Source organism: Carcharhinus amblyrhynchos, chromosome 13 (assembly GCF_965287045.1).
Source record: "Carcharhinus amblyrhynchos chromosome 13, sCarAmb.v2.hapA, whole genome shotgun sequence".
NCBI classification, from domain to species: Eukaryota; Metazoa; Chordata; class Chondrichthyes; order Carcharhiniformes; family Carcharhinidae; genus Carcharhinus; species Carcharhinus amblyrhynchos.
This window is the reverse complement of record NC_137336.1, coordinates 21,047,099-21,071,681: the sequence shown is the minus strand read 5'-3', so window position 1 is coordinate 21,071,681 and position 24,583 is coordinate 21,047,099. Positions and strand designations below refer to the sequence as shown.

The window sequence follows — 24,583 nt, the reverse complement described above, 5'->3', positions numbered from 1 at the left end:
TATTTGACCTGGAAGTATTTAACCTGAGATTGCCATTGGAAGGTCAGGATTCTCATTGAAGATTGGAAGCGGTGCAGCCAGTTTTATGAAACATTGAATAAAGTAAAAGCAAACTATCCCAATGGCAGAAAATAGTCCACAATCAGTGTAAAGAAAGTGAAAGCAATGCTGCTATAATTGAAGGTGGTCCATTGAATTTACATACATTTTGGGGCAGAGCTTTGTAGTGGGTGGGCCTGCCTTTTCCTCTTTCTTTCATGGGATGTAGACATCACAAGCAAGGCAAACATTTATTGGCCATCCCCAATTGCACTTCAACTTATTAGGCCATTTCAGAGGGCAGTTAAGAGTCAACTACATCGCTGTGAGTCTAGAGTCAAATAAAGGCCAGGCCAGGTAAGGACAACAGATTTCTTTCTCCAAGGACATTGGTGAACCAGATGGGTTTTTACAACAATTGATGATAGCTTTATGGCACCATTACTGAGAGCAGCTTTCAAATTCCAGATTAATTAACTGAATTTTAAATTCCAGCAGCTGCCATGATGGGTTTTGAACCTGTGTCCCCTGGGCCTTTTCTTTAATAGTCCATTGACAATACCACTATGCCACTGTCTTCTATTTGATTTTCCAAATACAAAAAGTTTCTTAAAAATTGCAATCCCGAGATGTTCACACCTTGATGAGCATAAACCCCTTTAAAAATTATACCAGTGAAATAGGAGGTTGTAGCCTGAGAACATGAGTCATTATTTCTGCGAAGCCTCCGAGACTATACTTAGAAAATTTATGAAAATTGAACTTGTCATCCAAGAGACCAGCTGTCACCAGATAACTACTGCCATTTTCTAAATTAAACTGGACTTTTAAATAACATAATCTATTGTAGAGAACTGCAAGAGCCATCTGCTGTATCTATTATGATGAAAAATCTATTTGGGGATAATCTCCTAAAAGTGTGATTGTTTGTGGCACCTTGGGTTTTCCAGGTACAGCAGTTCAGTGCAAATGCAATCTTCACTTTGGAATATTTTCTAGCTGTGTGGAGCCAGTCAGTAGAGTGTGAGGTGCTTCTGTTTCAGGGTGAGAGGTACACATTGTGTCATTTCGCTGGGGTGACAGCAAAAAAGATATATGAGCACCTGCATGTCGCCTGGGTTTCCTTTGGATGCTCTGGTTTCCTCCTGCAGTCCAAAGATGTGTGGGTTAGGTTGATTGCCCCTTAGTGTCCCAGGATGTGTAGAGAAATTAGTGGGGTAAACTGTGGTGGTGCGGGATAGGACCTGGATAAGATGCTCTGTCGGTGAGCTGGTACAGATTGGATGGGCTGGATGGTGTCTTTCTACACTGTAGAGATTCTGTGACATTCTGTGGCAATAAGGAAGAATAGGAAGCTAATAATATGTATGATACTTGTCTACTGTTAACTGAGCCCTGAGCAATAACATCTTAGATTTATACAGTGCCTTTAATGGAATGAAACATCCTGAGGTTCTTCATGGAAGCATTATAAAATGGAGCTGCCAGTTCCCCATTAGTGGGAGCTGTTGTAAAACCCGCTGGATTGAACTACTTCTGGTGGGGTGGGGAGAGGCTAGTGGGCACGGAGACTGCAGTCCCAGGTCCGCTAATGATATTAAAATTCTGAATTTAACATTTCAATGAGCTCCATGCCGGTTTGCGGCGTGGAGTGGACATCAGAAATCCGGCCCCTGGAGATGTGCGGAGGTCATTGTGCCCCGTGGGGACCCTGCTAAATGACCTCCGATTGAGTTGATTGAGAATCGCTCTGATTAAATCAGATGTCCATAAAAAGACACACATATGGCCATAGCATGTTGATTCCAGATCCGATGTTGAGAAATAATTATATTATGGCCAGATGCCTTTCTTTCTCAGCCAGTCCAAAGTGATTGAATCTAATGGTTTGTTCCACACCCAGGGCAGGAGTTTCTGTGCAACCTGCCATGTGTTCCAGGGCAGCCCACCTGGCGGAATCTTTGGATCCCGCTGTTGCCAATGGGATTTCCTGCTGAATGCAACCCTTGCCTCTGGTCCCACCGTGGCAGGGGTGTACCACCAGTGTGAAAGGCCAGAAAGTTCCGGCCCCTGATGAACAAACAGGTGATGTCTGAAAGTTTTGTGAATGGTTCAGGTGATGGGTCTTTCACACTCGAGTAAGCTGTCACTAAATGGTCTGATTTGTTCTAGTGGCTTTGGAATTTGCAGGAAATTGCAATGGAAATGGTTAACCATCTTCTAAGCTGCTCTTTAATGGTTTGAAATGCTGTTAGAATCATAGAATCCTTACAGCGCTGAAGGAGGCCATTCGGCCCATCAAGTCTGTATCGACTACAATCTTACCTAGGCCCTATCCCCATAACCCCATGCATTTACCCTAGCTTGTACTCCTGACACTAAGGGGGAAGTTTAGCATGTCCACCTATCCCACACTCCCATGGACTGTGGGAGGAAACCGGAGCAGCCAGTGCAAACCCACGCAGAGAGTGATCCAAGCCAGGAATCAAACCCAGATTCCTGGCGCTGTGAAGCAGCAGTGCTAACCACTGTGCCACCCTGAACCTGAAAGCTTCAGACTCTTTTTTTCTCTGATGGTTTCCGCCCACTCAATAAATAGTATCATTTTCAATATAAAATGGGGGTTTTACAAGAGTGTGAATTTGAGGTCAGAAGCTCATCTCAGGATCAGATGTAGCACTGAGTTTGGAACTGCCTGATTTCAATACATAGCAATTACAGTGAATATATTCAAAAGCAATTACACTTGTGACATTCTTTGACAGATGGAAATATTCTGGAAATAAAAATAATTACTTAACAGTTATTACTCCACCAATAGAGTGTTTGTAACAGTGAGAGTTAAATGATTAAACAGTTTTATCATTAATTTTTGATGAAGCAAAGGTCAGTAAAAGAGGTTGATATAATATTTAATTAATCCATACACGGTGCTATTTGCCGTTCATTTTCCCATTTTACAATCTATTTTTCTCAATGTTTAATCAATATTGCTGCCCCTGTTGGGCAGTCAACAGGAAGAATAATAATGGGAATGATTTTATATAAAACTTATTTTACTTGGCTAAGTGTTAATATTGTATTTCAGTACATTCAGTGGGCAGCTGAACTGACTCCAAAGGAAAGCCAGGAGTCTCACCGTATTCCATTCAGTTTGGGGGCTATCACTGGATTCTGGCTGCAGATATTTCTATTATTGCAGCATTGGTGAGAAGCAAAATCGCTGTAATGTGAATGGAGCATTGGCGAGTGAGCTTAAACCTACAGCTCATCCCACAATGCAAGATCGCCTGCTGAAGATAAAGGCCGTCACATAGCAAACCCTGAAAACTACTGTCAGTTTCTATTGTGCTGCTTCAAAACATTAGTAAAATGAATCCCTTTCATCAACCTTGCATTGCAAATAATTCCTCCGCAAGCCCAAGACAAAAACAAATGAGGAACACCGTGAACAGCATTAGCTGGCTTATTGGTCAAGGCATCTTGACTAAAATCTAAGGGGGCAATCTTACTGACTCATTACGCCAGTCGATCCGTATGGTCAGCCAGTAAGATTGGGCCGGGGCGAAAGATCGGATTTGAGCCCGGTTTCTCGCTTCTTGCGATGTTACCGGCCCCAGTCTGCAGGTCAAATCAGCCTCATGTCCAGGAGGCGTGTGAGGTTGATTCAAATAATAATTAAGTCATTCCAATATAATTAGTGAGTCGATTGGTGGGGAGGGGTGGGAATTGGCTGGCAGGAGGGGAGGGATGGCGATTGGCCAGGAGGGAGAAATCTGGGGGTGACGGGGTGGGGCAATTGGGGGGATATGGAATTTCCAGGTGGTGGGATCAGGGGTGTACTCAATGTATACAGTGCACTGTGATATCGGGACACCTGCGTAATGGCGCACCTGCAACTCAGCGGCTGGCTTCCCAGCATGAATAGGCTCTGCTCACTCCCCCTGTTGGCAAGAATCACATTTTGCCTCAAATTTTTCTCTAAGTGCCTTTTGCAATCGAGAGCTTCCACAAGATTGCGTATGGAAGCTTTCCCAAAAAAATGGGTGTGATTCGCTCCTGTTTTCACACACGTTCAGAACTTAGAATATTTTTGCTAAGATCACCCCCTACATCTTGAACCATTAGCTATCTCCAGTAATTAAAGCAAGATTCCAGTGAATGAGAACATTGAAGTTTAGTCCCAGCCCTGGAAAATTTATAATCACCATTGATGGTTGATAGAATGTGCATTACTATCAGAATGCCCAATAACTACATTGAAGCAGCCTCCAGGTTCGGGGACCTGAAAGAACAGGGAATATTTTTTTCCAAACAAAAGGGAGTTGATGAACATATGAAAATGTTTGTCAGGGACAGTGGGGGAGGAAATTTTCACACTCACATTTTCTTATTCCATCCATGAGCCAGTAAAAAGGTCACGTGCCGCCTTGCACTGAGTCGCTGGGAAGCAGGCTACCTTTATCTTAATAACACTAATTTCTTTGTTCGACTAAATGGTCTCACAACACCCACATGATCGCAGTTAACCAGCTTGCACTGAAAGAAACAAATCAGACTAAATGGCTTTGATTCTTTGGCAGTATTCTGTCTCTTGAGACCAGAGTTTCAGACAAAATGTGAGAGGCCTAATTACAAGAGTCTAAGTAGGAGTAAAACAGAAGTTGCACCTAATGAATGACTGCAGCAGAAATACAGCACAAGAAAAAATATGGAATAATTTCAATTAGTTCCCCCTCCCTCAGAGAATTTTAATTTCGAAAAGCCCCCAGGAGTAAACTAAGTTCTATTGAAGGCTTAAGCTGTGCAGTAATGCATCTGAAAAAGACAAAGAGGTTCTGCTCACTGATTTTTGTGTTTTATCACAGCTGTATATCATTTAGCAGGGCACTGTAACTATATCACACTGCAGCATGAAACAATTGCGACTGGATCATAGACTGCTGGAAAGCTTCAACGCTACCCGACCTTCACAAATGAGAATTCAGTGTGGACGCAAGAGAGAGTGAAGTTGTTAGCTGTCGGTGGCCGATGGCTTAAGAAAGCAAGAATTGGACAGTCAAAGGTGGGGAGGAAACCTTTAGATCCCACAGTAATGCCCCAACTAAAATACTGCCTGGAGCAAGGTCACAGGTTCAAAGAGAAGCCCCAATTAAATGAGAGAGGTGTTTGATGCTCAGCACTACACTTCAGAGGTGTGAGCTGTGCCAGAGATATAAAGCTTTCCACAGAGACATTTATAGGTGTCATGCCAGAAATAGAAAGCTGCGAATATTACTGGGAGAGTGAAAGCGTAGTGCTTGCTGAAATTGAACAGAGAGCTGAGGATAGTGAGATAGGTCCTAGATTTTATTCATTCGTGGGACATAAGTTTCACTGTCTGGCCAGCATTTATTGTCCATCCCTAGTTGCCTGAGGGCAGTTGAGAGTCAACCACATTGCTGTGGCTCTGGAGTCACATGTAGGCCAGACCAGGTAGGGGCAGCAGATTTCCTTCCCTGAAGGACATTAGTGAACCAGCTGGGGTTTTTTTCCTGACAAACGGCAATGGTTTCATGGTCATCAGTAGATTCTTACTTCTAGGTATTTTTCATTGAATTCAAATTCTACCATCTGCCATGGCCGGATTTGAACCTGGGTCCCCATGACGTTAAGTGAGTTTCTGGATTAATAGTCCAACGATAATTCTACTAGGCCTTCGCTTCCCCAGTAAATACTTTTCTAATCAATTGTAAAACCAGTTGCAGTTCTCTCGTCGGATTTCAGTCCCACAAAGAGTTACCTGCCTTCCTGAAATCTTGGTTTGGAAAATATTCCACATTGCTCAGAGACATCTTGAAACACTTCAGAAACAATAAATTACTTTGGTAGTCAGCTGATTTCAGACAAATATGGCAGTCATTCTGCACAGAATGCAAGACTGATTTAAACCAGAAACAAATGGCCTCCATAAAATAAATAGTGAAATAGCGAGAAAATAACAGCCAAAGAGAAATGGATTTTTTAAAAAATTGGCTCTGAAGTAGTTAGATTTTTTTTTTGAAACACCACTGTCGAATGGGAAGGGAATGTTAAAGAATTAAACAAGAAAACTGACAAAAGGACGAAAGGTCAATGTTACAGCTAAAAAGAGTCAGGATTGAATCATATGTATGTGAAAGCACAATGCAGTGAAGTAAAATTGGAGAGCTAGAAACATTAATATCTGTAGCGGAACATGATATAAAAGCTATGATATAGCTATGGTTGAAGTTTAAATATGACTGAATAATTAATAATCCTGGCTATAAAATGGTTGGGATAGATAGAGAAAAAGATGGCAGAGTTTGTTCAGAATAGAATCGAAGAAATGGAAAGTAAAAATAATACAATACCTTATGTACCGTATGGACTTCCAAACAGTGGATGTGTGATAGAGACAGTTTCTTTAGGCATTTCGAGAAGTGGGACTATCATGTTGGATGTATTTAACTACCTTAGGATAAACTGAAATAATGATAATACATGGATATTGTCTTCACCAACTACGAGAAGTCATTTGATAAGGTTTACACATGGGAAATAATTAGCAAATATGAGAGCGCATGGAGCTGGAGATAACCTTGTGAGATAGAGAATAGGGGAAGGCAATCACTCTCTTACTGAGGATTGTGAATGGGGATCCACTGGGACCTGTACTGGGACATATAGAGGGTGAATGGGAAAAACTATGTTCGCTGTGGGGAAGTTTGTCATCCACTTAGGATCTGAGAAGGAAGAATCTGAATATTTCTTCAATGATGTGACATTACTAGCTGAGGAGAAGCAAAGTGACTCTCAGGAGGTTTACGTACAAAATTAACTACTAGCTAGCGCACAGACACACAAAAACAATTATCTGAAGGCGGTTAGAATTCCATAGTGTGGAAATAAGCTTCAGTTGTCGATAATCACAATTTGCACTCAGTTTCAGACACTAGGGGTGGGATTTTCCTCGCCATGCTCACCCCGAAACCAGAAAATCCTACCTGAAGTCAATGGACCTTTCCGTGGTTCACCCCTCGCCCACTCCGTTTCCTATAGTGGGTGGAGTGGGAGAATTCATCCCTAGATCTCTGGAAAGATATATTGGCTGTGGAAGAACGGCAGGCCCAAATTTACTGGAATGATGCCAGTACTTTGAAGTTGAAATTGTAAAGATTGGTTGCATGAAGCATGGTGTCTGTATTCCCTCGATGTTGGGTAGTTAAGGATTTATCTCATCTGGGTAAATAATAAAGTGATTTAAGATAGTTGATGCAGAGAAATTATTTCCTTTGGTGAAGCAATCCAAAACACAAGGGCATGATCTTAAAATTAAAACTAGGACATTTTGGAGTGAAATCAGGAAGCACTTTCTTACACAAAAAGTCATGGAAATCTAGGATTATCTCCCCCAAAAGGGAGGGTCAACTGAAATTGGTAGATTTTTTTCGGGAGGTAAGAGCTTAACTGAGTTGAGTTAGACATCACCCAAGTTCAAATAAAAAGGTGGAATAGTCAAGGAAGTGATTGGTCTATTTCTATATTCCTAAAGTCTCATAGTGTTAAAACAGGTAATGCTTTGCAGAATACATCCTGAATGATCAGCCTTGATATTAATCCCCAACCCTTCCAGATTCCATGATGGGTGAGAGAGGGTCACATTGGAGGGATTGTTAAGCTGTCATGTTGTAAGCACAAAACGGCTGCACACATGTTGCAGATTTTACACCAATGGATGTCCTGGTGTCTAAGCGCCCCACTGTGAAGAGTCAGGACACTCTGTATTTTTTCTCTGACTTGCGCAGGGTACTTAGGAGCACAAATTGTGCCCAATTTAAAACCCACTGTTGCTCCACAGTATTCTCAACCTCCAGCAAACCCTGAAGTGAAAGACAGGAGGCTGCTGCTGGATTCATAGAATCCTACAGTGCAAGAGAAAACCATTTAGCCTATCAAGTCTGCACCAAGTGGCATTTGCACCAAATAAACCTGCTGGGCATTAACCTGGTGTTATGAGACTTCTTACTGTGTTTACCCCAGTCCAACGCTAGCATCTCCACATCAATTCATCTTACCCAGGCCCTATCCACATAACCCCACGTTTACTGTGCTAATTCCCCTTGCATAGATTGAGCCACTAAGCGGCAATTTATCGTTACCAATCAGCCTAACCTGCACATCTTTTGACTGAGAGAGGAAACCAGAGCACCTGGAGGAAACCGACATAGAACGTGCAAACCCCACATAGACAGTGACCCAAGGTCGGATTCAAACTCAGGTCTGCGGCACTGTAAGGTCAGTAAAAAGTCTGACAACACCAGGTTTACTGTGTTTACCCCAGTCCAACACTGGCATATCCACATCATGACTGCACTGTAAGGTAGCAGAGCTAACCACTGTCACTGTGCTGCCCACACAATAAGCACTCCTTCCTCCTTCCACCCTGCGCCCCACCCCCCCCGCGCCCCCCACCTCTTCCCATGCCCCTTAAGAGAGCCTTTGGCCTGTCTCCAACTAATCAAGGCCTCTGCCTTCCAACTCCACCCCTAATGTCTTCTCTGCCCCAAGACCCATGTCTAATCTTCACTAATTCCCTCCTCCCCATCAAAATTCCATTTAGTCGAATTCATCACTGTACATTTTCTGGTGTTTTATTTGTTTTGTGTTGATTTGTACCTTGCTTGTAACATTCTACTGTAACTCAGAGAATCTCTCCAGTGCAGAAGGAGACCACGTGGCCCCTCAAATCTGCACCAACAGTAATCCCATCCAAGCCCTATCCCCGTAACCCTACATATTTACCCTGCTAATCCCCCTGACACTAAGGAGCAATTTAACCCACACATCTTTGGACTGTGGGAGGAAAGCAGAGCACCCGAAAGAAACTCACACAGACATGGGCAGAATGTGCAGACTCCACACAGACAGTGACCCAAGCTAGGAATCGAACCCAGGTTCCTGGCGCTGTGAGGCAGCAGTGCTAACCACTGTGCCACCATGCCACCCTTCTCTTCCGCTTTTTGCTCTCATCTCGCTTTTGTTTGCGCAGTTACCAATCTGATCTACCCTGATCTTTTTGGCAGGCCTCAGTGTACCAGCAGCTGTCTTCAGCCACACTGAGTGAGACTTGCTGCAGTATGTTAAATCTGTTGCCACTTGATAATTAAAATTTCTCGTATACTGTCGGAATCTAATGAGACCAGAATCATTCTTTGCCTCACCAGCTGTTTCAGACCGTTAACCTGTCTCGTTGTACAGATAGCGAGGTCAAGCAACAGCAACCTTATAAGTGAGAGTAGCTGAACACCACACATGCAGCTTGGTCCAAATTATTATGCAGACGGTGCACAGGAATCGAACGAGAAAAATCACTACTTTCAATGGCTTGTCAATTCAGCTTAAAGCAAAGTCTCACTTGCACTGTTCATCTATACAAATTGGCTTTTACTTTTCTCAATGTTCTCTCTCATTTTGTAACATTTTACAGTGAGAGGATAAAATGGAAAACTCTAAAGCGGCACGGTGGTTAGCACTACTGCCGTGCAGCGCCAGGGACCCGGGTTCAATTCTAGTCTCGGCTCACTCTCTGTGTGGTCTGCATGTTCTCCTTGTGTCTACATGGATTTCCTCCGGGTGCTCCAGTTTCCTCCCACGGTCCAAAGATGTGTGGGTTAGGTGGATTTGCCATGCTAAATATGCCCCTTCGTGTCAGGAGGATTAGCAGTGTAAATATGTGGGGTTACGAGGATAGGTCCTGGGGGATTGTTGTTGATGTAGGCTCGATGGGCTGAATGGCCTCCTTCTGCACTGCAGAGATTCTATGATTTTAAGTAGAAGTCCAATGTTCATTGGCCTTGTCAGTCTATATTATTAGTTGAAGTCCTGGAGTGCAACTTGCACCCAAACATTCTGATTTAGATGACAATTCTGCCATAAGGACATTATGATGTTATTAGTTCAAGCAGCATTATTCACATTGCTCAGTGTTGTCTGGTGATATGGAACATTTCTAGCTACCATCACTTTTTTACATGGCAGCGATTCTTTCATTAAGAAGTTGGTATACTTAGACGATTGGTTTGAAGGAATGGGGGTGGACAGTGAGCCGTTATGTTATGGTTTGTTTTACGGGATACCTCTCCCTCTTTTCCAAGTACGTTCAAATATTTAGTTCCTAATTTTGGTCACAATGCAACCACAACTTTGTAATGGCTATTAGATCAGATTCATTTATATATTCATGCCATTAATTTGTCTATTTTGCTGTGAGGGTTTTATAAAGATAAAGTACCTATAGTTTAAACTTTTTTATAATTTATCACTGATTTGACTTATTATGATTTTGAGCTAGGCCCCCAAGGTTAGGAAACCAATAACATTTTGTTTAACGTTGACAAAGTTAATGATTCAAGACAGTTTCTAAGGGTATAAAGCTGCAAGATCCCAGGGGTTTTGAACAAATATAAATAAATTTTGCAACGCAAGGCCAGAAAGCTGAACCAATTTACAATATTTATCTTATACTCTAACATTCAGGTTTACTATGAGATACATGTAAATTAACAGGCAAACTGTGGTGACACACATCACACTGCACACTAAATGACAGATGTGACCAAGTTAGAGTTCACAGATTTCAAACAACCCACCCAAACATCAATGAGCTGATCTCACTGAAAATCTGCATCTCTCATGAGAGACCTAACCTCGGAATTAGCTCCAGAAGCCATTCCAACTTGGACTACATCTATGTTTGCCTATCTCACAGGATTTCAATCTGGTTTCCTGAGATTCCGTTTCCCTGGATCCTCAAATCTGTGCTCAAACACCAACTGACCAGCACAATTTCAGCTCCGTGGCTATACCGAGCAGAACACAACTGTTCCGAAGAGGTCACTTTGCCTCAACAGCACAGAGTCACCAACCTTCTGCCTGGCTTCTCCAGAGCCCTCTTCAATTAAAGTCTGCTAACTGCAGCCCTTTGATTGATATTAACCTGAACTAGGACATCATTCTTTCCTCTATCTGGGATTCTTCTTAGGGGAATCTTCCTTGTCACCTCTCTGCGACTCTTGTTTTCAATGCTGCTCTGCACCCAGTCATATGACCCGGGTCTTTGTGCTGTTTCCCTTCATGCGCAGGCACACTGGGCCCAAATAACTTAAGAAATGCAGATTTTTTTTCTGTCTTTTCTGTCTGCATATGTGGAAAAGTTATAAGAACATAAGAACATAAGAAATAGGAGCAGGAGTAGGCCATCTAGCCCTTCGAGCCTGCCCCGCCATTCAATGAGATCATGGCTGATCTGTTGTGGCTCAGTTCCACATTCCCGCCCTCTCCCCATAACCCTTAATCCCCTCTCTTATCAAAAACCCATCAACCCGCATCTTAAAAATATTTAGCGAGGCAGCCTCCACCACTTCAACGGGCAGAGAATTCCAGAGATTCACCACCCTTTGAGTGAAGAAGTTCCTCCTCAACTCTGTTCTAAACCGCACCCCCTTTATCTTGAGGCTGTGCCCCCTAGTCCTACTGTCTTTTTTGAGCGGGAAGAGTCTCTCCACCTCTATCCTATCCATCCCATTCATCATCTTATATGTCTCAATGAGATCTCCCCTCATTCTTCTAAACTCTAACGAGTACAAGCCTAATTTATTCAGCCTCTCCTCATAGCTCAACCCCCTCAACTCCGGCATCAGCCTAGTAAACCTCCTCTGCACTCCCTCCAAGGCCAAAATATCCTTGCGTAAGTACGGCGCCCAAAACTGCACACAGTACTCCAGCTGCGGTCTCACCAATGCCCTATACAGCCGCAGCAAGACCTCCCTACTTTTATATTCAATCCCCCTCGCGATGAAGGCCAGCATCCCATTCGCCTTCCTGACCACCTGCTGCACCTGCAAGCTGGGTTTTTGCGACTCATGCACAAGGACCCCGAGGTCCCTCTGCACCGTCGCCTGCTGCAGTTTTTCTCCACGTAAGTAATAATCCTTCCTACCATTATTCCTACCAAAGTGGACCACCTCGCACTTGCCAACATTAAATTCCATTTGCCAGTTCCTGGCCCATTCGCCCAGCCTATCTAGATCCTTCTGTAGACTCTCCCCACCCTCCGCACAATTTGCCTTTCCACCAATTTTGGTGTCGTCAGTAAATTTTGACACCCTACACTCGGTTCCCTCCTCCAGATCATCTATATAAATGGTAAATAGCTGAGGCCCCAGCACCGACCCCTGGGGCACTCCACTAGTCACCATCTGCCAATCCAAATAGCACCCATTGACCCCCACTCTCTGCCTCCTATTTGACAACCAGTCCTCTATCCACGCTAACACCCTACCCCCAACTCCATGCCCCCGACCTTCTGCAATAACCTCTTGTGAGGTACCTTGTCAAACGCCTTCTGAAAATCAAGAAAGACCACATCCACCAGCTCTCCTCTGTCCACCGCCCTAGACACATCCTCATAGAACTCCAGTAAATTTGTCAGACACGACTTCCCTTTAACGAAACCACGCTGCGTCTGCTCTATCAAGCAGTTCCCCTCAAGATGCCTCGCTATTTCCTCCTTGATGACGGATTCTAACATTTTACCTACAACAGACGTTAAACTAACAGGCCTATTTTCAAAACCTAATTCAAAGTTTCAACCAGTGAGTCATTACAGATCCAACCTAACAAGACAGGCAAGCCTCTTCCTGTCTTGGGCTTGATCTACAAGCTGATCGGAGCAAGCATTGCACCCCCTTCAGTGCTTGATCTCATTTGCATCTTAGCCAAAAGGTCTAGATGCCATTTTAAGAAATTGCTTTAAATGAAGCCTCAGTGTAACCTCCCATACATAGGAGAGGAGACTTTGAGGTCTGTCAGGATTTGTAGTTCCCAACCTTTGGGAATTGCAAATCCTCACTTTACTTTAAGGTAAGGCTAGATTTCATAACAGACTGTATGCAGTAACACTACTCTGGATTATTAGCAGGTCACTCTCAAGATAGTTGTGGAACACCTCTAGGTTCCTAACTAAGTCAGCCAGTATTTTTCATTTTGATTGCTATCACTTAGAAAGTGTACACATGTAGGTATTAACTGGATCGACCTGTGATGTTTTGCCTTTCACAGTTTTATATGCGTTGCTCGGGGTCATTCGTAAAGACAGGACACTTTTAGTGGAAGTATTGAAAACCTGCCAATGTCTGTGGAACAGTACACTGGAAAGAGAGGAGCAGAGCTGGGGTCAAAATAAATTGAATTATTTTGCCAGAACAATCAAATGACTTGCTGCTAAGCACCAATAAAAGCCACACTGCCCATATCAGTTTCTTCATCAAATAGCTGATTTAAATAAATATTAACACTCTTTGTGTCTTTGAAACCAAATTATAGCCCCATCTTGCAATAAGTATTAAGACATTAGGGTGTATTTCCTTCCTTCACTGATTTTCACAGAAAAGTCAGCTTTCGTATCGAGGGCTGTTCTCACCTCAGACCTGTTTTTCTTGAAATTAGCAAAAGGAAGGAAATACAGCTCTAGAGTTTAAAACTGTCATTTGATGTTGATCTTGGCACTCAATTATTAGAAAGGTAGCTCCGATCTCCAAGAAATCGCATCAGAAAATGATGGAGTTTCCTGATATTGTTCAATGGAGATGGAAGACACCTTTTACAGACCTTTCGATAAATTTCCAAAATAATTCCATTCACATGGATGTTTTGTGGTCATTTTCCTTTATCTTTCAACATTTCCCATGTTATGTTTGTGGTTTATTATCCTGAATATGAACTATCATTTTGTTTTTCCATTTACCATGACTGTATTTTTAATATTGCCATTAACCAGCCATCGCCACTCTAGTTATTCAATGGTGAACTAATAGTTAAAGAAGTTTATCAAATCTTGACAGTAGACTTTAATTTGCACACTTCATGCCAAAGGTTAATACTAACTTTTTAATCCCTTTTTAATTTTTGAAAAAAACTCTAAGAGGATATTCCAAAATGCCCCATGTGGACATGGGGAGAATGTACAAACCCCACACAGACAGTGAATGAAATCAAACCTGGGTCCCTGGCACCCTGAGGCAGCAGTGCTAACCCTGCCACCCTCAATGTACATTTCAAAACCAGGAATTAAAGAAGATGTGCCCCATTAACATCAGATCCTTACAGCAAGTGACCCACTGTTTATTTCCAGATAGTGGATAATGCTTGCTTGGCCTTTGGACAGAACAGGCAAGTATTATGCTCTCCGTTAAAACAAGTTTGCTGGCAATTTTTTTTTATTATAAAAATTAGCTTTCCTTTTATTTTAAGTGTCTGCCCTTGTGATTTAAAGTTACATGGATTTACCTCTATATAAATAGAAGTGCCTTTCAGCCATGGATGGCACAGTGGTTAGCACTGCTGCCTCACAGCGCCAGGGACCCCAGTTCGATTCCTGACTTGTGTCACTGTCTGTGAGGAGTTTGCACATGCTCCCCGTGTCTGTGTGGGTTTCCTCCAGGCACTCCGGTTTTCTCCCACAGTCTAAAGATGTGCGGGCTAGGTGGATTGGCCATGCTAAATTGCCTCTTAGTGTCAGGGGAACTAGCAAGGGTAAATGCATGGGATTATGGGAATAGGGCCTGGGAGGGATTGTGGTCGATGCAGATTCGATGGGCAGAATGGCCTCCTTCTCCACTGTATGATTATATATGAATAAAATATCAATAAGTATAGGAATCAACAATGCTAAATCCTGAGGAATAGACATTGGATAAAGAATATCAGAGTCTTACTGTGCTTGTTATCCTTTAATGAAACAAACATGGCAAGTATTCCAAGTCATTAATCCACCAAAGAAAGATATTTAAATCCATCTGAGGATCAGCTGGCCTGGCTGTCTTCAGTGGAAAGTATTTGCATTCTATCAGGAGAATCTTTGCAAAGTACATATTGGAAAACACCCAGATTACAGGGAAGTTCTTCTTTCCATGAAGTTTTTAAGGAAAGGGGATGCCTCAAACACATTCCTTATTAGCTTGAAAACAGATAGCAAAATGGTAAACATTTCACTGAAATATGAAAGTGCATCAATTGCACACAGTGTAACGACAGTATTATTTTTTGCCCTGTCTATCTCTATAAACAACAAAAGGTTTGCCAAACACATTTTCATGAGCCCTTTAATACCCTGCTTTTCTTTCCCATTTATCTAATACAACTATTCTCTCTGTCTATTCAAAGCTCAGATTTGTAGATAGCTGTGCATTTTCTTCTAATGTTTCTTCTGTGATACAGTGATTGTTATTTGCTCAAACGTGGCAGCCAGTGGTTGTCCCAGATCCAGGGTATCTCTTTAAGCAATGAGATATTGGGCAGAATCTTGTTGTCTCTCTCCCCACCACTCCCCCCCCCCCCCCCCTCCCCACCACCCAACCACGACTAGGCTCAAGAACCCCGGGGTGCAGAGGTCCCACCCACCCACCAAAAGCTGTCAGCCAATCGGAGATTGGAAGCTCTATTGAATGGCAGTACCACTGGGGAGTTGGTGGCTGCTACCAGTGTGACACCCACCCAAGGTCCAGATAGTTGCTGGAAGCTAGGCCAGAGGTGGGGTGGGGCAGGTTAGGAGTGGGGAAAGTTTGGAGGAAGTGGAGGAGAGGAGGGTTGACAGCAAGAACAGCGAGGGGGGTGCCCCTCCTTTCCAGTGTCGGATCCCTCAATCAGGTACTGATTGCCTTTGAATGAGCCTGCAACCAACCCCACTCATGTTTACTTGTCATGCCCTCTGCATGGCAAGCCCACCCTCTTGCCAGCTGCTGAGTTAATACAAGTGGCAGCAGCATGAGGCCCTAAAGTGGGCATTAAGGATCGACTTAAGGGCCTCAATTGGTTGGTATAGAGGGAGAGCCTCCATTGGGCCTTCTTGTGTAGACTAATTCAGCTGGGGATGGAAAGGTGGAGATCTTACCAACTGGCACTCTTCTGACTGATTAAATGCCCCCCACCACCAACACGTCATGAGGGAGAGCATTAAATTCCATCCGTTATCTTGACTTATCCCTTGATTTACACAAACAATATGGCTGCCCCAATAATAACCATGAAGGCTAATCCTCAAAGGAATATTCCTAACAATTTTTTTTTCTCTGATATTGCTTTTATTATAGGACAGCTCCCTTTACTTGCAGTCTTCTAGGAATGTCACAGTGAGCATTCGCAATGATCAGAATCAGATTGTCACCCAATTAAACACAGGTAAGTCTGAATATCACGGAGAGGGCATCTAGCACTCTTGTCAGACACTTTTTGAGCTGCATGTGCTGAAAATAACAATAAAGAAGATCGACACTCGATCTGATGCGCTGATGTTGTGCTGCAGTGCATTGATGTGCTGCATCATCGAGTGGTTTGTCACAGTTTTTGCCATTGCAGGTTTCTCAGACGCACTGTGTTCCTGATCTATACCTGGAAGCTGGGGGATGCTGAACTGAGGGGAGAGACAAAGTCAAACAAAATGTTCCCTCACAGCAAGGGAGAGGCCCAAAACATAGGACACCGGTATTGCAGAGAGCCATCTGCCCCATCACCTCAGGAGATTCGATCAGAATGTTAGATGCCCACACCCCCCCCACTCCTACCACACAAGCCCCGGGAGGGCAAGCTGAAAGATGTGTGGGGGATCGATTGGGTGGTGGGGAGAGGGCACCGTGCCCATCAGCTATCCACTTCTGCTGGTATTTTATTGGTGGAGAAGATTTGACGGCAGTCACAACTGAGGTCCTTAAGTAGTCTACTAAGGGGCACTTAGGGGCTCCTCCCACTGCACCATAAATCCTGGCTGCACGCATCCAGGGAGGGAGAGTCAATATGGCACCCTCCGGTTGCCCCAGCTTGAACGCAGCATCCCTCTACTGAAACCATGGCCTCGGCCAGTTATTTGCCTGATGACTGTAAAATCCATTTGCGGCTTCCCAGGCTGGCAGAAGCAGCTCCTCCCTGACTTCTCTACTTATCATTGGTCAATTTTTCTTTAAAGGAGAAGATTTGAATAATCATAAAACCATTTTTGAACGTAGTTTAATTTTGTTTCAACATTACATGAAAATCTCCCTTGGTCCAGTTTGTGGGAGACGTTAGTTGTTGAGTTTTCTGTCTTCATGTATATGCTGTATCAATCACTAAGCGTGCGTCTACATGTTTGGTTCAGTTGTCAATACCTCTCGAGTTTCCAAATTATATACATGTTGCTCAGGGAAAGTGATGAGCTGACAAATTTCAGTGGAGGGGGAAGACAAAACCAGTGATAGATTCCCGATAGTTTTTTTAAAGTTTATGTTTACTTATTAGTGTCACAAGTAGACACATTGCAACAAAGTTACTGTGAAAACCCCATAGTCGTCACACTCCGGCACCTGTTCCAGTACACCAAGGGAGAATTTAGCATGACCAATGCATCTAACCAGCACATCTTTCATACTGTGAGAGGAAACCGGAGCACCCGGAAGAAACCCACGCAGACACGGGGAGAACGCGCAGATTCCACACTGACAGTGACACAAGCCGGGAACTGAGGTAGCAGTGCTAACCACTGCGTCACCGTGCAGCCCTTGTAAAAGATTTCTTACAGGCACTCTTAGGTCAAGACTGCTTTCATGGTGGGAATGGGACCCTCTTTTCATTTTGGCAGTTATAACTACAAGGAATAGAGTAAAGTGGGGACAAGGGTGGTGGTGGGTGCGGGAAGGGTTGGGGAAGGGCGAATGGGGGAGAGGTTAGTGGGGTAGTTGTGTTGTTTGGAAATGGCCTGGTTTTTCTCTATCAAATAAGTACAGATTATGGTAATATTAACCCAACCCCATCAAGCAGAACTGGACAAGTGGGCAGTTGAAATTGCCCAAGTCACAATTCCCTGCCATGGAGTTAATGTCCAACAGGTTTATTTGGTAGCACAAGCTGCAAGCTTTTGGAGCATTGCCCCTCCATCAGATGAGTTAGAACTCCCACTCACCTAATGAAGGGGCAGTGCTCCGAAAGCTTGTGGCTTGTACTACCAAATATACCTGTTGGACTTGAACCTGGTGTTGTGAGACTTCTTATTATGCTTACCCCAGTCCAACTCCGGCATCTCCACATCGTGGAGTTAATGGGCAATGGACTGCAATTATTTTAACCTGCTTCACTGAGCAGGTAGCAACGACATCCACTCTAAGCTACAAGGTCCCATTTTAATTTTTGTATATCCTTTCCCAACATGGTTAACTGGATATTTTTACCAGGAAACCTTTGTGTAATTTGGCAGAGTTTCCTATCAGTCCAACCCAGCAGGGAAATCATAGAATCCCTACAGCGCAGAAGGAGCCATTCAGCCCATCAAGTATGCAGTGACAACTATCCCATCCAGGTCCTATTCCTGTAACCCCACATATTTACCCCACTAATCTCTCTAACCTCCACATCCTAGGACATTAAGAGGCAATTTAGCATGGCCAATGCACCTAACCCACACATCTTTGGACTGTGGAAGGAAACCGGAGCACCCGGAGGAAACCCACATAGACATGGGGAGAATGTGCAAACTCCACACAGAAAGTGACCCAAGCTGGGTGTCCCTGGAGCTGTGAGGCACTTGCACTCTGTTCCTTATAGTTGTAACTACAACTAGCACTGTGAGGTGCTCAAGGGTATGTGAAATATATATTTTTTAGCCTGTTTATGGGTCCAGGAGGAGTAGTCGCGCTGTTCTGGCGCACACAAGGACATGTTAGATTTTCCCTGTCTCAATCTTATTATCAGCTCTATGAAAGGCCTAGCCGAGATGCTCTGACAGGCAATACTGACTCTTAGCTGGTCTCAGCTGGCCACCTTCAGGTCGGGCACAATTCACCCTCACTTTCCACCTTTGGCTGAGAGGAAAGAAGAGTTTAAAAATCTCTGGCTTGTTTTCTTTGCTGCAGTGAGTGAATTTTGAACAGACATCAAAACTCAGCCAATGAAAATTAAGCTGCAGTTGAAATTTATAACTGGGGCCCAAGTCATGATTCATTCAGAAAACATAATGGCCGGAATTCTCCCAAAACAATTCTAATTGTTGTATTTGTGTGAAAACTGGAGTAATTCATGTCGGTTTTTTTCAGTGGGAGTTCACAGAAGAATCTCTTTGCACTGCAAAGGTGTGTGTATATTATTAAAAATCAGTGAGCGGGGTCTATTCCCGCTTGAGAAGCTGGCAGCACAGCGCTGAGTGGGCCATTGCGCATGCGCCAATCTGTCAGTGCCAACCGAGATTGGCGCATGTGCAGTAGCCCCGCACTGTTGGCCTCCCGATCGCTGGCCAGCCCCTCGATCCCTACATCACGAGCCCTCTGCACCCCAATGGCCCTATCGCTGGCCCCCTCCGACCACTCCTGGCCCAGCCCCGAACAGCACCCCCACTCCCTTGGCCCAGCCTAATCTCCAACCCCTCCGATTCCTCGCTCCCACAATCCTGAGCCCCCTGCGGCTGACCCCCCACCCCCACCCCTCCAGCCCGCCCCAATCACTGGGCTCCCTCCTTCCCCCACCAATCCTGTTAGCAGAGTGGCAGTGGGACACCCCCTCACCCCAATGGCGACTCCACCAGGTCTCTCTCCGTTAGGCCCCACCCCCTAGGCCTAGTTAGATAGGCCTCGCCCCCTTGGCATTGTTGGGCATTGACACTTTGCCACGTAGGCAGTGCCAGGAACCCAGGCTGGCACTGCCAAGGTGCAAATGCCTTGGCACTCCCCCGCCACCCAACCCTCTGGGGGGCCCCAATTGTACCCCCCCCCTCCTCACTCCAGCTGGGTCCGGCCGCTAGTTCCCTGTTAGTGAGAATCTCCATTGAAGTGATCCATTCTGGTAGGGCGGGGATGCTAGTGGGCCTAGAGACTTCAGTCCCGTACCCACTCATTACACTCAAATGACATTAAAATTACCATTTAAATGGCCCTTGCGTTTCCCAGCCGATTTCTGGAGAGGAGCTGACACCACCTGGCGCTGGGAGATGCCAGCAGGGTGGGAAGACATGTGTAAATACTGCAAATTGGCCCACATGAGAATTTCCTGGCCTGCTGCATTAAAAGATTAGCGCAATGGGTTGGGAGAATTGCTCCCAGTGTACATGAATGAGTTTTGAGTGAGTTAAATCTCGTCTCTTCGGATGACAAATGGTATTTCCAGTAATCATATGCTTATTTAAATCATGTCCCACCACCCCCCCCCCACCACAATGCCAAGCCTTCGTATTGTCAAAGATACAAATCTATTTCCAGTCAAATAGATCAATTGAGAACAAAACGGTTCTTAAACTGCTTCTGCAACATTTCTTTGTGAGCTTGCAGCTGTCTAGTGTGTACTTGTCTAAGGTGAACATTGTGAACTTGTTGAGAGAACAGGAAGGAGAAAAACAAAACAAAGATGAAGTTTAATTATATGCATGAATGAAATACTTCTGACAGACAGCTGAAATTTAACCTTGAGATACCAGCTGCTGAGACCCAAGGGAAATTATTTTGAGATGGGCATGGTGATAATTCCCAGTTTATTTGCCTACAGTAGACCACATGGTGTTTTTCGATTCTGAACAAGCACAAAAGAGTTTGGTTAACTCCTTTCACCCCAAGGGTTTCATTAAGCTAACTGGCTACCAGTGATGGTCCCAATCGGCTTAAGCCGTTGTGCATAATAGTGTTCTTCATCAATACTGCGGTAACCATCGGTAGTTACCAACAAGTTACCAACCAAGGTTGGCACGGTGGCATAGTGGTTAACACTGCTGCCTCACAACACCAGGGAACCGGGTTCAATTCTGGCTTGTGGTGAGACTTTCTCCCCGCATCTGCATGGATTTCCTACAGGTGCTCCGGTTTCCTCCCGCACTTCAAAGATGTTCAAATTAGATGAGTTGGCCATGCTAGATTGCCCCAAAGAGTCACAAGATTCTAGGTTGGATGGATTAGCCATGGCAAATGTGTGGGGTTACAGGGATAGTGTTGGGGGAAGGGGGCAGAGGGCCTCTTCAGATCTGTGAGGATTCTATGATTCTCTGCTGGTTGGGGAGGGTGAATAATCTGATGGGGTATGCCATTGTGACAGGGCAGTGGTTGCCTCCAATAAATCCAGGTAGACCCCAAAAGAGCTCCCACCTCTTTGCCAGACTTTCTGCTTGGTGTGGGCCTCTCCCCACTGAGAGTGAAATACCAGTGGTGGCAATGTATGGCCCGTCAGCAAGCATTAATTGGCCACTTAAGGACCTCAGTAGATGCAAGGTTGGATGGGTCACCTACAGTGTAGAAGGAGGCCATTCAGCCCATCAAATGTGCACCAACCACAATCCCACCCAGACCCTATACCCATAACCCCACATATTTACGCTGCTAATCCCTTTAACCTCTGCATCCTGGGACACTAAGGGGCAATTTTGCTTGGCCAATGCACCTAATCCGCATATCTTTTGGACTTCTGGGAGCACCCGGAGCAAACCCATGCTGATATGGGGAAAATGCGCAGACTCCACACAGACTGTTGGACTGCTAAGTGAAATACTGACTGAAATGGGCTCAAGGCAGAAGTCTCTTCGGCAACAGCACATTTTCTTTCAGAAAGCTTTTTAAGATAGAAGAAAAAACACCTGACTCCTCCACCTAGACTGCTCAGAGAGGAAAGTAGGAGCAGGCAAAATTCAGCCCTGAATTCTATCACCAAGGAATGGTTCATGACTGAGAAAATTGTGGACTATTCGGTTGGGCTGGGATTAGAGCCCCAGCCAATCGTATAACTGAGTATTTGGGTAGAGTTTAAGTTAAGCTTAAGTTTATTTATTGTGTCACAAGTAGGCTTACATTAACACTGCAATGAAGTTACAGTGAGAATCCCCTAGTCACCACACCTCTTCGGATACACTGAGGGAGAATTTAGCATGGCCCAATTCACCTAAACAGCACATCTTTCATGGAGGAAACTGGAGACCCAGAGGAAACTCACACAAACACGGGGAAAATGCGGCAGACTCCGCTGCTTGAATTTGAACCCAGGCCTCGGTGCTGTGAGGCAGCAGTGCTAACCACTCTGCCACCGTGTCATCCAGGATAAAGATGGGGACAGTTGAAATGAAGGGAGATTTAGAAATCTAAAGAGAAAAGTTTTACTTAAAATCATTGTAATGATTTAGGTAAAGCCAGGCACAGTAGGACAGAAGGAACAGAGAGTTTATTGGCAATGGTGAGTAGTAATAAAAGCCCATGCCAACACTGTTGGCAAAAGAAAAAAATAGGGTCTGAATGTGCAAAGCATTCATAGCAAGATGGATAAAGTAGCAGCATGACAATAGATACATTAGTTCAATATCATTGTGCTGGAGTTTTGTGGTCTCACGTACCTTTCTGCCACTGCCAGTGAGGATGGAGAATTTGGCACTCAGTCAAATCTTCATTCACTGCGGCAGGACTGGAGAACTCCAGCTGTGGGCAAGTTAGGAGAATTCCGGCCATTGGCATTACAGAGACACGTGACTGAGGTTGGAAAATAAAAATTCCACAGTACATTTCAAGAAGTGGAGATGCCGGTGTTGGACTGGGATAAACACAGTAAGAAGGCTCACAACACCAGGTTAAAGTCCAATAGGTTTATTTGGTAGCAAAAGCCACTAGCTTTTGGAGCACTGCTCCTTCGTCAGGTAAGTGGGGGTTCTGTTCACAAGAAGACAGACAGCTCGGATGATCAGGAAGCAGAATTGTGTGGGTAGGGATTAGAAATAACAAGGAAGAACAAACGCTGGTGGGAGTAGTTTAGAGGCTCCCTAACAATTATTGTACTACCACTAGACAAAGCATTAAACAAGAAATAATTGGGATTTGCAACAAAGAAAATGCAATAATCATAGGGGGACTTTAATCTTACAAGCTAGGCAAGTGAAACAGGCAAAGGTAGTCTGGAAGGTGAGTTTGTAGAATGTTTTTGCAATAGCTGATGAGAACAGTATATTGTGGAACCAACTACTGACAAAACCAATACAAAATTAAAATACTGAGGATGTTTTAAATCTGAAACAAGTTCTGCAAAAACTCAGCAGTTCAGGCTGTGGAGAGAGAAATAGTTAACATCTAATGCCAGTGACCTTGCTTTAGAAGTCAGAAGTAGGGTCATAGCTATTTTTGATCTAGCATTGTGTAATTAGTCACGGTTAATTAGTAAGATCCTCTGGGGAAAAAGTGATCATGATACAATTGAATTCCTTTATAAGTTTGAGAACAACATAGTCCAAACCAAAACAAGCGGCTTAACCATAATCAAAGTCAAGTATATAAGTATGAGGGCAGAGCTAACTAAGGTCGATTTGGTACCTGGGACAGTGGAAAACTTATAACAAAATGGTTTAAAATGTTCAATAAAAGTACATTCCAGGAACAAACAAAAAATCATTGAGAAAGATCCATCTCTAGCCTGCTAGGAAGTTAACAATGGCATTACATTTTAAAAAGACGCTTATAATATTGAGAAGATTAACAGTAAAACTGAGGATAGAGGAAGTTGCAGAAACCAGCAAAAGGCAATCAAAATATTGATTAAAAGATAAAAAGCAGAACATAGGAGTAAACTAGCCAGGAATATAAAAATGGATTAAAAGACCTTATACAAATATATAAAGAAAAGGAATGCAACTGAAGTAAGTATTGGGCCCTTAGAGGCAGAACCAGGAGAAACTGGGGTGACATGATAGTGCAGTGGTTAGCACTGCTGCCTCACAGTGGTTCAAATCCGGCCTTGGGTAACTGTCTGTGTGGAGTTTGCACATTCTCCCTGTGGCTGTGTGGGTTTCCTCCACATGCCCTAGTTTCCTCCCACAATCCAAAGATGTACGGTTTAGGTGGATTGACCATGCTAAATTGCCCTTTAGTATTCCATGGTATGTCAGTTAGGTGGATTAGCTACAGTAAAATGTATGGCGTTATGGGGATAGGACAGGGGAGAGGGAGAAGGTCGGGTGCTCTGTCAGGGAGTTGGTGCAAATGAATGACCTCCTTCTGCATTGTAAGGGTTCTATGATTATCATGGGGCATGTAGAAATTAAGAGATATGAAAAAATATTTTGTTTCTGAGTTCAGTGCAGAAAACATAATTTACATTCCAATAGATAGAGGATAATCAAAAGACCAACAAGAGTATAGAAACTTAAAAGAATTATTACCGATAGAGAAAAAATATTAAAGAAACTTGAAGGACCAAAGTCAACAGATTCCCAGGACCTCATGGTCCACACCCTGGAGTTCTAAAAGAGGTGGCCACAGATACAGTGGATACATGTTTATGATTTTCCAAAATTCTATTGGATATGAAACAGCCCCAAAGGTTTGCAGGTTGGCAGATATAAGACCTCAATTCAAGAACGTAGGGAAAGAGAAAACAGGGAACTAAATGCCAGTTAGCCTAACATCAATCTTTAGGAAACTGCTTCAATCCATTATTAAAGAAGTCTTAATGATGCACTTAGAAAATCATAGTCTGATCAGACAAAGTCAACGTGCCTCTACAAAATGGAAATTAA

General features: G+C 43.9%; 1 protein-coding gene across 2 annotated transcripts in view; it reads left to right on the top strand.

Moving 5' to 3' along the window:
• Window positions 1–24,583, top strand: part of sgcd (sarcoglycan, delta (dystrophin-associated glycoprotein)) — a 479,929-nt gene that overhangs the window by 386,467 nt on the left and 68,879 nt on the right. For both annotated transcript variants that reach the window (XM_080201363.1, XM_080201362.1), the window contains exon 4: window positions 16,191–16,278. In XM_080201363.1, coding sequence (XP_080057489.1) covers window positions 16,191–16,278 — 88 coding nt within the window. The remainder of the gene's footprint in view (window positions 1–16,190; window positions 16,279–24,583) is intronic.